General features: G+C 44.7%; 1 protein-coding gene and 1 long non-coding RNA gene across 6 annotated transcripts in view; one reads left to right on the top strand and one right to left on the bottom strand.

Annotated features, from left to right (window-relative positions):
* Ttll11 (tubulin tyrosine ligase like 11) overlaps nucleotides 1–12357 on the top strand; it is a 240698-nt gene that overhangs the window by 90202 nt on the left and 138139 nt on the right. For all 4 annotated transcript variants that reach the window (XM_033759047.1, XM_010602956.1, XM_010602955.1 and 1 more), the window contains one exon: nucleotides 1488–2063. In XM_033759047.1, coding sequence (XP_033614938.1) covers nucleotides 1488–2063 — 576 coding nt within the window. The remainder of the gene's footprint in view (nucleotides 1–1487; nucleotides 2064–12357) is intronic.
* On the bottom strand, nucleotides 2539–9747 carry LOC104847524. 2 transcript variants are annotated; one of them, XR_776180.1, is made up of 3 exons: nucleotides 9643–9747; nucleotides 4174–4286; nucleotides 2539–2728 (listed from the first exon to the last, which is right to left on the bottom strand). It is a non-coding gene; the product is annotated as an uncharacterized LOC104847524 (long non-coding RNA). The 2 variants fall into 2 exon arrangements; XR_776181.1 differs by lacking the exon at nucleotides 9643–9747 and adding an exon at nucleotides 5291–5396.

The following is a 12357-nucleotide window of genomic DNA, read 5'->3' as shown; positions in this document are numbered from 1 at the left end:
CCAAGAACATGGCTTCCTCTCCCTCTCTGTCTCTTCCTTCTGGTTTCCTGTGGGTCCTCCTCGGTGAAAACCTGACCTTTCTAGTCCATCCATTCTCCACAGGCACACAGGGCATCCCACAGTGTCTGCCTGTCTCGTCCTGTTTTCTTTGACAGCATTGAATACCTGAGACTGGGTGATTTATAGACATTTATTTCCTAGGGTTCCAGAAGCTGGCGGGTCCAGTATCAAAGTGGTGGCATCTACTGAGGGCCTTCTTGCTTCATCCTAACATAGTAGAAAGCATCATGTGGCAAGATAGAGCCAAAGTATACCAACTTGGTTCTCCCTTCCTCTTCTTTTAAAGCCATCAATGACCTCATCTAATTAATTCCCTCCTTTAAGCCCCACCTCCAAACACCATAGATACAGGAATTTGGAGATTAAGTTTCCAATGCACGGCAGGGCCGGGGTGGGGGCACTGGAGAAATTAGGTGTACATGAATTATGTACAACCACAGGTCAAGATCTGGACTGGTCAAGTGCCTGTAATTAATTTTGGGAGTGTCCTGCTGACCTGGGGAAAAGAGCAGGTATTGTAGATGACAGGCTTTAGTTTCAAAAAGATGTCAAGAGACTGAAGGATTGTCCAAGTTACTAGATGAGCCTAATAATGAATGTAAATGATAACACCCACATTTCCTGTGAACTAGCTAAATTTTTGGTATCGTTTGGCCCTCCACATGTTTGAGTTTATCAACAGTTTATGAAACATGTTTCATGTTTATCAGCTTTACAATAGTCAAGTGAGGGGAGGACTTTATATTTTTATATTAGAACAAAACCTGGTAGTATGGAGAATGTTACAAGTGCTGTAAGGTCATCATCCATCTAAATTTCAAGCCCAGTTCTGCCTCTCAGTTGGCTGGCAAATGACTTCAGCAGTAAGATAGCAGTAGCTAGGCTTCAGGTTGTTTTGCACATGTCAGTTCTGTGTGCCTAGCCTGTTGCATGTATTTTCTCCTTTAGTCAGGTTGCATAGTAAGTTTCAGGACCAGGGTTTGAACCCAGGAAGTCTGACACTAACACTCACTTGTAACAGTGGCTGTACCTTCTGCATCTCCTCCATTGTAAAGAGGGGACACCATGCTTTCTGCGATGGTTAGGTAAGACAACTTATGTAAAGTACCTAGTAAAATACTTAGCACATAGTAGGCACTCACAAATGGTATCAGAGCACCACTGTTATGACTTACATGACTTATTCAAGGGTTTAGCTAATAACTGGAGAAACAAGATTTGAATTCAATTCTTGTGCTGCCAATCCAGTGCACTCTTTGTTTCCCTCTGGAGCACAAACAAGTAATTCTTATGTCAATATCCCAGTACCATCTGTATGGGACAGGGATCTACTCATCCAACAGATGTTTGCCAAGGTCCTGCTGTGTTGGGGAACCTCAGAGGAAAAGGGTATCATGCTATTCATTCTTTTCCCCCTGTGTTCCCAGGTTCAAATGGTGAAAGATGGCGACCCCTCCTGGAAGCCCACTTTTATTGTGAAACCTGATGGTGGTTGTCAGGGTGACGGTATCTACCTCATTAAAGATCCCAGTGATATCCGGTTGGCTGGGACCCTCCAGAGCAGGCCCGCAGTGGTCCAGGAGTACATCTGCAAACCTCTCCTCATCGACAAGCTTAAGTTTGATATTCGTCTGTACGTCTTGCTCAAGTCCTTAGACCCCTTAGAGATTTACATAGCCAAAGATGGACTTTCTAGATTTTGTACTGAGCCATATCAGGAGCCCAATTCCCGAAATCTACACCATGTCTTCATGCACTTAACCAACTATTCCCTGAATGTCCACAGCAGCAACTTCATCCATTCGGACAATGCTAGCACAGGCAGCAAAAGGACTTTTTCCAGCATACTTTGTAGGCTGTCTTCCAAAGGAGTTGACATCAAGAAAGTCTGGTCTGATATCATCTCTTTGGTGATTAAGACCGTCATTGCCCTGACTCCAGAGCTGAAAGTGTTCTACCAGTCGGACATCCCCACAGGGAGGCCGGGACCCACCTGCTTCCAGGTAACCATTGCTAGCTCCCACTGGAGTCCCCAGCCTTGACCAGGCCTACAGAGGGCCCTCTGGCCTTATACGGGATGACAGGTGGGGGTGGGGTGGCAAAAGGTGGGGACAGGTGGTGCCTGGGGTGGGCTTTGGTGTTAAAAACCCGGGCCCAACTTTCATCTTTCTATTTATTAACTGTGTGATTGGGAGCAAGTTACTCCCCTGCTGTTATCTGTAAAGTGAGACTAAAAACACCTGTCTAAAGAGATTCTTTTAAATGTTTAGTGAGATAGCATATGTAAAACAGAATGCCATCCACTTATCCAACAATTTTTACCTCCTGCTTTCGAGGGGTCAGGCACTGTCCTAGATACTAGTGAGACCATAGGTCAGGTCCCTCTGGCTGATGCACAGTGGCAGATAAATCCTTTAAACATCAACGATTTCAGAGTGTGACAAGTGCTCGGGTGAAACAGGAAGTGCAGTGGGTGCTATGAGATGGTGGGACTATCTGACCTTCTGTGGGTGGCAGTGGAGCAGGCAGGGAAGCCTTCCTGGAAGAAGGGGCAGTTAAACTGGAGCCTGAAATGAGAGGTGGCACAGACGAGACTTGACAGGGCCAGGGTGGCAGGTGCTGCGGGCGTAGGCAAGGTTCAGCCCCGGAGGTCTCAAGCAGTCATGGTCTGTTTGAGGCAGTGAGAGGGGTTTGTGGCAGTTGGAAGGTGAAGTTGGAGGCAGAGGGGTGTAGAGAGAGGTTCAGGGAGGTGAGGCGGGGGAGGTAAGTAGGACCAAACGGTTAAAAGCCCGAGGGCACCGGTGATCACCAGAGGGTTTCTAGCAGGGGACAGACTGCGTTAAGATTTGTATGTTCTAAAGAACCAAGCACCTGTAGGGAGGAGAATGGATTGCTGGGCACACAGTGATATCTAGGGAGACGATGGCTTTCACTCAGGCAAGAGAGGATGCTGGCTTTGAATAAGAAGGTCTAGCAGAAATTGGGGGAATGGAAAGATCTGAGTGCCTCTTGACAAGGAAGAATGGCTGGACTCAGGGACTGGATGGGACTGGGGGAGAGAGAGGTAAAAGTGGTGTGGAGGAAAGGAGGAAATGAGACTGACGTGTGGGTGGCTTGGACACTTGAATGGATACATAGAGGCCACTGGAAGTGGCCCAGGGTTGTGGGGGAAGGTTGGGATTTGGACTTGAAGTGTCTACTTGGCACCCATGGAGAGGTAGAGTGGACAATTGGATATTTGGCTGGAGTTCAAGAGAGCAGTCTGGGCTGGAGAGGGAGGCGGGAACTCAGGTTGTGAGTGAAGATGTGAGAACCTGTAGGGTGGGAAGAAGCTGGAGTAGACCACTATTTAATTAAAGTACAGAGGAGGGGGAACAGCAGAGGAGCCACAAAATGGTGCGTGAGATGCACCAGGGGAGCTGAGGAGAGTGCCGAAGCACCAAGGAGGTCTTCCAGGAGGGTTCAGGCAGGGCCAGCTACGTTGAATGCTGCCAAAATACTGAGCAAGACCCATTCTGAAACTATCCACGGTGACCACTAACAACTTACTGGGAACGTCAGCAACAACTGTCTTCGGCAGAGAGGGAGGGAAGGGAAGGGAATGAAGAATGAAGGGAGAACATCCTCCAGGTCAAGCACATCAGGGTGGACAGGCAGGGGCCATGGAGGCCAGGACCCAGTAGACGCATGCTCTCTGTCACCAGAGAAATCAGAACAGGGAAGAGAAGACAAGAAGGGCAACTCTAAGACCCTCTTCACCTGTTCTTTAACGTTGTTTTATAGCATTTGATAGACATAGATATGGGAGGGATAATGGAGCCTACGTGAAGCCATAAAGCAGAACAAGATGTCACCCCTGACCCATGTCCCTATCCACGGCCTCCAGTTTGTTTCCCTCCATCCCACTGTCCTACACCCCCCCATGTAAGAAGTACCCTAAATTTTATGTTACCATTTTCTTACTTCTCAAAAATAGTCTCATCATGTATAAATATGCGCCCAAATGATGTATGGCCTTGTTTTGCTAGGTTTGGAGCTTTCTAAAAATGCTGTTAGGGAAGTATGTCATCTGCCACTTTATTTTCTACCTCTTGCAATACTTCAAAGGCTCACCTGTGTGGATGGGGCCGTGGGTGCTCGATGTGCACACCATTGTGCATTCTGTCATAAATACGCATGGTTCATTGATGAGTTCTTCTGCCAGGTGATGTCTGGGTGTTTCCAGCCTAAGGTGGGGTGGTAACAGGCAGCGCGGAGCAGGAAGTAAGGAGAGAGGGTGTGGGGAATGCTTCTCAGGGAGGGGGTGTTCATTCACCAGGAGGTGGAGCTGGTCCTCAAGTGTGGCTCCCAGCCCAGAGAGGTACTACAGGACTGAGTACCACTTGTCAGGCCCTCCTGAAGCCTCTGGAGGAGGATTCAGGCAGTGATCAGGACCAGGAGGGGGTCACTGTCATCCAGAGACCTGTCTGTGGACACCCGAACCCCAGGCTCTAGTTCCCAAGCTGGATGTCCAGCTGGTTTGAGATATTGGAAAGTGTAAGTGAGCAGAACTTAGAGGCAGGGCCAAAAAGAAAAACAAATCTCGACCTGTTCTACCAAAATCAAGGGCAAAGGAAACAGTTGCAACATGGACACGTCCCAGGGTCACCTCAGGGGACTGTGTGGTCGCATCTGTTTGATCGCGACAGCTATTTCAGGATTATCATGTGGGCCCTGGCAGGAATGGCCAAGCCACAGCACCCTGGCACGGTCAGAGTGGCAGAGGGGAGGCCAGGGTGGTGGTTCTGCTGCTCATCTTGCTGTGGACAGGCTGCATGGGCAGCCATCAGTGTGGAACCTGGGACCCACACTGTGGGAACTGGAGGGCAGACAGAAAGGGAGCTGCTGGTTTGAACACACTGTGTCCAGCAGCCGGAACCATAGCCTTGTGACCATTTTCCACTGTTTGACCACACTAAATGCTTCCAATAGGAATGCAGGGCTAGAAGCAGAGTTCTTTCCAGCTGTGTGACCTTGGATGGGTTTCTTTGTCACCTGGCCCTGCTGTTTCTCTCTCAGTAAGCCACCTACACTAACTTTCCTACCCGCCTTTGTAGAAGTAAGACGAAGCAGTATAGGCGAAAACATTTTGATCAGGTACAAAGTTGTTGATGTTGCAATTTGTTTTGCCCTACATTTCAGTTACACAGTGATATTGAGAGAGAACATCTTTCTTTCCTTGGAAACCTACCTCCATTTCCTCTTCTCACTTGTTCGTAGAGTTTCAGATCCCTCGCACTGACTTGAAACACAAAGGCTTAGTGATATGGTATTTTACTATTTAATTTTCTGTATCATCTTGCATAAGTCAGTTAACTTGTCCGTGCACCAGTTTCCTCACCCTCCTCACAGGGTCGCTGTCCAAATAGAATGAGATGAAGATTGCAGAGGGCTTTGCAAACTGTAATGCTCTACACAGATACAATAAATGGTTGTGTAGCACCTTTTCCATGTAGCCTGGGCCTGGCCAGAGGTTGCATTCCAGAACATAAACTTCAGCCAACAAAATTACATTCATCTTAAACATGTGACTGTGACCCTTTTCCAAGTGTAGCCACAATAACTACTTGAGAAACTGCAATGGCCCTCAGCAGTGGCTGGCACATGGGCAGGATTCCTGTAATCTGTTGCCTGGGAGCAGGGCTGCCCTGTCATTCCAGCCTGTGCCCTGTCATTGCCCAGGCAGGGCCAGCAAAACATAGCCTCACACCCATCCTCTTGAGGGCAGCGCTGTGACCAGGGCTTAAACAGCAAGGTTTATCTGAGTGTAGAGGATTCATGTGGCAGAAATACACACACAGAGGAAAGGTTTTAAGCTCAGCTTTCAAGAACATTCTTTCCCCTTCCGTGGCATGGTTTGGATCTTCTTCTTACCTCTGGGTCTAATTCTGTCCTTGGCTGTGACCCTTTTTTCCCTTAGATGTCTGAAGGATATGCCTTCCTATGTCCTAAGATATTCCTCTTATCTTCTCTCTGCTCTTTGTGACCTCATCCCTACCCTGCAGCCCAGACACCCCACCTGGAGGAGGCCAAGTAGTGGAAGAGTGGTCAAGTGCTCTGTTTTGTTCTCAGACTCCCTGGATTTGAGCTATTCCAGCTCCTGTCTTCCAGAAGCTCTAGCTGGTACGTTCTGCAAGTTAACTTTCCTTAGATTTTTGTTTCCTTGACTGCAAATAGAGGGACTATTTGGAGCTACCTCTGAGAACTGTTGTAAGCTCAAATAAAAGAAAGCCATGTGAAACAGATAGCATAATATCTAGCACACAGCCATCACTTAACAAATGATAGTTTTTGTGATTAGCGCATTGTTTATTATAACAACAGTTCTCAAACCTATGAGGTTTGAAGTTACGGGAAATTATGAAATATTCACATTTTAAACTTAACTGGAACACTGGTGTTCCAAGTCCTTAGCCTGGCATCTGTCACCTCCCAGTCTGGCCCAGTCTAATGTCCCTGTTCCCCAGCTGAGCCCTCAGTCCTACAAAACATATCTGATTCCTCTCTCTTGGGTGTCATCAGTGATTTCCCAATCTTGCCCTTTTGTTCTCTTCTGTCCTGGTCAACCTAAATCTTCTTTCTTGTTCTCACTTTTTTTTTTTTTTTTAACATTGTGTCTTCCAAGGTCCTACTCGTGTCCCACCTTCTCTGTAAATCCTTCTTTGACTGTTTCTAATATTTAAGCTTTTGTTTTCCTTTGCACTCTAATGTATTCCCTGGGCCCCCACTAAGACAAGTCCTGAGCAGTTGTGGGACGTGTGGCTGCGGATAAGGCAAGGTTCCCACCCCTAGGGGGAAGATAGACCCATGAGAATTATAGCTCCTTGTAAGCAGTGCTGTCAGGAGCACACCCTGATGCTAGGAGCACACGTGAAAGAGAGAATTGGCTCCTAGCCAATGTCTTCCTAGAGAAGGGGATGCTCAAGTTGAACATCAGGCATGAAGAAGAATTTGCCAAGCAGAAGGTGAGGGACACCATACCCTGCTGGTTTCTTTCCTGCCTCATTGGCAACATCTCAGCCTCTTCCTCTGGACCCTTCAGTGTTCAAGATCTCTGGGGCTCAAATCTCTGGAACTTTGTCTTCTCATCTACCACCGCTCCCTAAATGCTCTCATCTGGCCCCATGGCTTTAAGAACCAGCTAACTACCTCTGAATCCTAGATTTGTATTTCCAATCTTGACCTATCCTTTAGCTCCAGAATGGTATAGCCCATGATCCACTTTGATTTTTCTACTGAGAGAAATAGTGGGCATCATGATAACGCACGCCATGTCCAAAGTCAAACCTTTGACTTCCCTCCCAGACCTACAGTCCACTGTCTTTCCTGCTTTAGTAAACAAACAATATTCAATCCCCTATTCAGAGGGAAAACCTGACTCATACTTATTTTTACTGTTCTCCTCTCCTACTTCCCATCCATAAGCGATGCTTCAAGTATACTTGAAAATCCCTTCCAAATGTAACCAGTTCTAACCAGTTCCATCATTACCGTCACAGTTGTGGTAGCCACTGCCTGTACTTGAACTACTAGGACAACCTCCTAATTGATGTCACTGTTTCTACTCACTCTCTGCTTATAGCTCTTTTTTTCTCATTGTAGCCAAGGAGATCCTTGAAAAATATAAGTTGGGTCAAGTTACTTCCCATGCTCAAAGACCGCAATGGCTTTTTGTTTTTTTTTTTAACTGCACTTCAAATCCCACCTCCTCATCATGGTCCTTAAGATGCTACTGGATTCATCCTTTGTGTTCCTATCTGACTTTGTTTCCTACCATTCTCCTTCCTGCTTTCTCTTTGCCGTCATTTAAGAGCAGCCTTTGTTCTTGTTATTTCTTCTGCCTGGAATTCTCTTCCTCAGGTCTTCAAAAAGGCCTTTTTCTATCACTGCACTGAGTCCCTGTTCATGTGTCACTTCCTGAGATGTTTGCTTCTAGTCATGATGAAATAACCAAGTCTAAAACAAACTGCCCTCTACAAACAATTAAATGACCAGAAATATAATGGTGAATGTGTATATATGAAATAAATATTTAGCTTTTGGGCCAGGAATGATAACTCCGCACCATGGTCCCTGAGAAAGCAGAGTGACCAAGGTTAATCTTATGGTTACCTCACCTTTCTTTCTGGAGGTCATGTTCAGTATGCGGGGCAGTGAAGGGGACTTACACAGCCTAGTAACCTCAGTGAATAGAGGAAACAGAGATCAAAGTTTGGGAAGTCCAAAGTAGCTGGAAATTGTCAGGCACGAATCTGGAAAGAAAGGTGCTAAGTAGGAAAAGAACTCCCAAAATTGGCTCGTGAGGTTCCTGAGTCTTTGGTGATCCTAGGCCAAGTGTGTGTGGAGTGTTAATCAGCAATGCCAGGTAGAATGATCAGGAGACTGATAAGGTGAATGATATCCAAAGCCTGTAAGGGCATGGGAGCGTTCAAGCACTGAACAGCCAGAGTAGAGTGTTGGTATGCTACTGGGAACACCAGTGGAGACTGGAAAGAAGTTCAGCCTCAGTGAGTAAGGATGATCTTGCCTGGTTGTCAATCTTAAACAACTGCATTGAAATGTATCAGATAATTTGCAAATAACTAACAAAGCCCAATATGTTAAAAGTTGGCAAAATCCAGACACTTAGCATTGTAATAGCACAATGTCCATCATTCGATTAAGAAAAATCACTAGGGCTGGGGATTTGGTTCAGTGGTTCCACTGCCTGCCTCACAAGCACAAGGGCCTGAGTTCAATCCCCAGTACCAAAAAAGAAAAGAAAAATCATTAAACATTTCCCAAAGCAGAAAAAGTTAACCTATGTCAATGGGGGGAATTGCTCAATAGATTCCAAATATTAGTAATGATGGAACCAGTAGGAAAAGGATGTTAAAATAGCTATTATAACTATGTACCAAATTTTCAAGGAAATGTTAGCTTGATGAAGAGAGAAGTGGAACCTATTAAAAACAGCTAAGTGGAACTTTTAGAAAAGAAAATGCATTCTCTGAAATGAGACACTCACTGGATGAGATTAACAGGAAACTAGACCCTGAAGAAGAAATCATTAATGAACTTGAAGAAGACATACCAACAGAATCCATACAAAACTAAACAGAGAGAAGAAAATGACAAAGGAGAAAAGAACTATGATAGAATAACAGGGGGTTTAATAAATGTGCACCTGGGGTCCCAAGACAGAGTTGATAAGGGAAGTTCAGAAAAATATTTGAATAAATAATGGCCAAAATTTGATAAAATCTATAAACTCACAATCTATGAAGCTTAAGAAACCTCAAGAAACACATGTACACACAGACACCAAGGCTTATAATACAGTTGTGGAAAACCAATGATAATAAAATCTTAAAGCATTCAGGAGAAAAGACACATTATGTTCAGAAGAATAAACAGTATTCATAATATTCTCAGTAGAAACTATGCAATCCAGAAGACAATGGGATGACAAATGTCACTTCCTTGGAAAGTCCTTCTCTGGATGTCCTATCTAGATCTCCAAATCCTCCCCTCCACCCACTGTATCATACTCCACATTCTTACCTTGCTTTAATTGTTAACTTGCTCGTGGGCTCTCTCGCCTCTGAAGTGTCCATGTCCCGGAAGAGCAGGTACATTATCTTGCACACTGCTGTATCTCCAGCGCCTAAAACACCTGGTATTTAGTGGGTGCTCAGCAAATACCTGATAAATAGTGTAATCCAGGCAAAAGAGCAGAATAGCAGAGAGCAGTAAAGTATCTTACAACCACCAGTGTTTCAGCACCATTACAGATGAAGGTGTGCAACAGTGAGGGAAGGAGGGAAAGCTGGAGTGTGAGACAGATTCCAGGTCACGAAGCAACTTTTAGGACATTCTAGGACATGGACACACTTGTGAAACTTGAGTTTCATTCTGTGGGCAGATATTTTAGGCAGAGGAGTGTTAATATTCTATTGCAGTCTAGAAAAATTATTCTGGCATTCTTTTGGGCCAGGTGTTTAAAAAGATGAGTTTGAGAGCAAGGATAAGCTGAGAAATAAGCACAAGCAATGAGCATGGGCCAGATTTAGAAAGCTCATAGGAGGTAGAGTGTAGAGGAGTTGACGACTGGCTAGGAGTAAAGGGTGAAAAGAGAGGCTTTGACTAGTGTGGTGGATGGATTAGAAATACAGGAAGAAAAGTAAATTTTAGGGGAAAATTGTGTATTTGTTATTTATTAGTATATAACAAATTAGCAGTTTAAGCCAACTTCCGCTATCTCACAGCCTTTGTGGATCAAGAATCTAGGCATAGCAGATAGCCTTTAGCCTTCAGTTTTCCAAAAGGCTGCAACTCACCTGTTGGCCTGGGCTGTAGCCCTCTCAAAGCCGGACTAGGTAAAGGTCCTCCTGGAAATTCACTCACAAGGCTGTTGGCAGGCCTGAGCTCCTCTCTGGAAGTTGGCTGGTGAAATCTCCTTGCCACCTGGGCCTTTCCATAGGGAAGCTCACTGCACAATAGGTGGCTACCTTCAGAGTGAGAGAAAACACCCCAAGATGGAAGCCGCAGTCTTTTTATAACCTAAAATTGGAAATGACAGCCCATCACTTTTTCCCTGTTACATTTGTTAAAAACAAATCAAGTGCAGCCCACACTCAAGTAGGGGTGGGGGAGATTACAAGAAAGCATGAATATCAACTAGGAGATAAGAATCCTTGAGACTATGTTAAGAGGCTGCTTACCATAAAGGGTAAGTTTGAACATGTTTGATTTGAGGAGTCTGAGACCTCCCAGTTGGAAATACTCTGGATGCAGATAGCTATGTAGATCTCAGACCCTAGAGAGAATCTGCTTTTAGTAGAACACAGCTTGGAGTCTTGGCATAAATTTGCAACTGGTGGCTCAGAGACCTTTGTCTCCAACCTGGTTTAAGCCTCTAGAGGTCAGTGGTGAAAGAACAGATATTTTTCAATCCCCCAGGTACCCTCAGGTAAGAGATGCTCAACTCACAATTGCTGGTTGAGTTGTTCAGGAGGCAGCATGAATCACAGAGTATCACATGGTTAAATATAGTCCATTCAGCAATTCTTGCACAGTCACCAACTTTTGGGGAGACTTGGAGAGAGGTCTTCCCCTTTCTAAGATGCAAGTTCCTGGTCAGCCTAAAGCTGGTGTTGGACAAGATTAGTGGTTTTTCAAAACTGTAAAGGTTTACCTCAGGTATACCTCAGTAGGTTAAAATAGTTAAAAGTTGGTCTGATCTGGTTGGCTTCCATCTTGTTTCCCCAGAAAAGAATCCCATTTTGAAAAACCTCGGATGAAGTGAATGCCTAATAATTTTTGCCAGCTCAGATATTCTGATATTTTATGGCAAGATCAACTGGAATCTCCTCCTAGTTCTGCAATTCTGCTAAGATCCATCGTTGCTGAGTATTTCATTTAGCTTTTGAAAGGGAAATACTCTTATTTTCCTGAACTTGTGAAAAATAGAATAAAGCTGACCTTAACACATAGTGGGTTTCAAGCATTTTGTAAAATAATTTTCTTTGCATGATCTTGATTTGATCCCATCTCCCCCAGTAGAGTGTAATCTCCAAGAGAAGAGGGACTTTGTCTAGTTCACTGTGATAGTTCCAGAAGCTAGAATAGTTCTTAGGCCACAGAAATCTTTCAGTAAATATTTTATTAATGAATGGAATTAAGTTTAATGAGTGCTATTCTTATGTCCATTTTACAGTGCAGAAATTGAGTCTAGATTTACTAAGCTGCCTGTAGTCACACAAGTTCAAAGCAGAACTAGAATATGAAGATTCCAAAGCACACTATGCCATTTCTTTTCTTTCCTTTTGCTTCTTTTTCCAATCCTGGGAATTGAACCCAGGGGTACTCTACCACTGAGCTACATCCTCAGACCATTTTATTTTATTTTATTTCTTTAAATTTTGAGAAAGGGTCTCACAGAGTTGCTGCGGTGGGACTTGAACTTGTGGTCTTCCTACTTCACGCTTCTTCAATGCTGTGATTACAGGCATGCATAACCACACCTAATGCCATTTCCTGGTGGGATTCATGGGAAACTGGAAAGGGAGCTGGACTATACTGATTGCCTTCTATATGGTGAGCATAGTCCTAGGTACTATTTTTCACTTCCGTTATTAACAACTCTGCAAGACAGCTATGTTATTCCATTTTTCAGATGAGGCGTAGAGAGGCTGAGCACCTTATCCAAAACCTTCTAGCTAGGGTAAGAGACTGAACTGAGATTGAAGCCCGGGTCTTTCTGACTCCAAAGCATTC

This window comes from Fukomys damarensis, unplaced genomic scaffold (genome assembly GCF_012274545.1).
Source record: "Fukomys damarensis isolate Sample0158 unplaced genomic scaffold, DMR_v1.0_HiC HiC_scaffold_36, whole genome shotgun sequence".
NCBI classification, from domain to species: domain Eukaryota; kingdom Metazoa; phylum Chordata; class Mammalia; order Rodentia; family Bathyergidae; genus Fukomys; species Fukomys damarensis.
The sequence above is the reverse complement of the archived record's forward strand: the minus strand, read 5'-3'. Positions and strand labels throughout refer to the sequence as shown.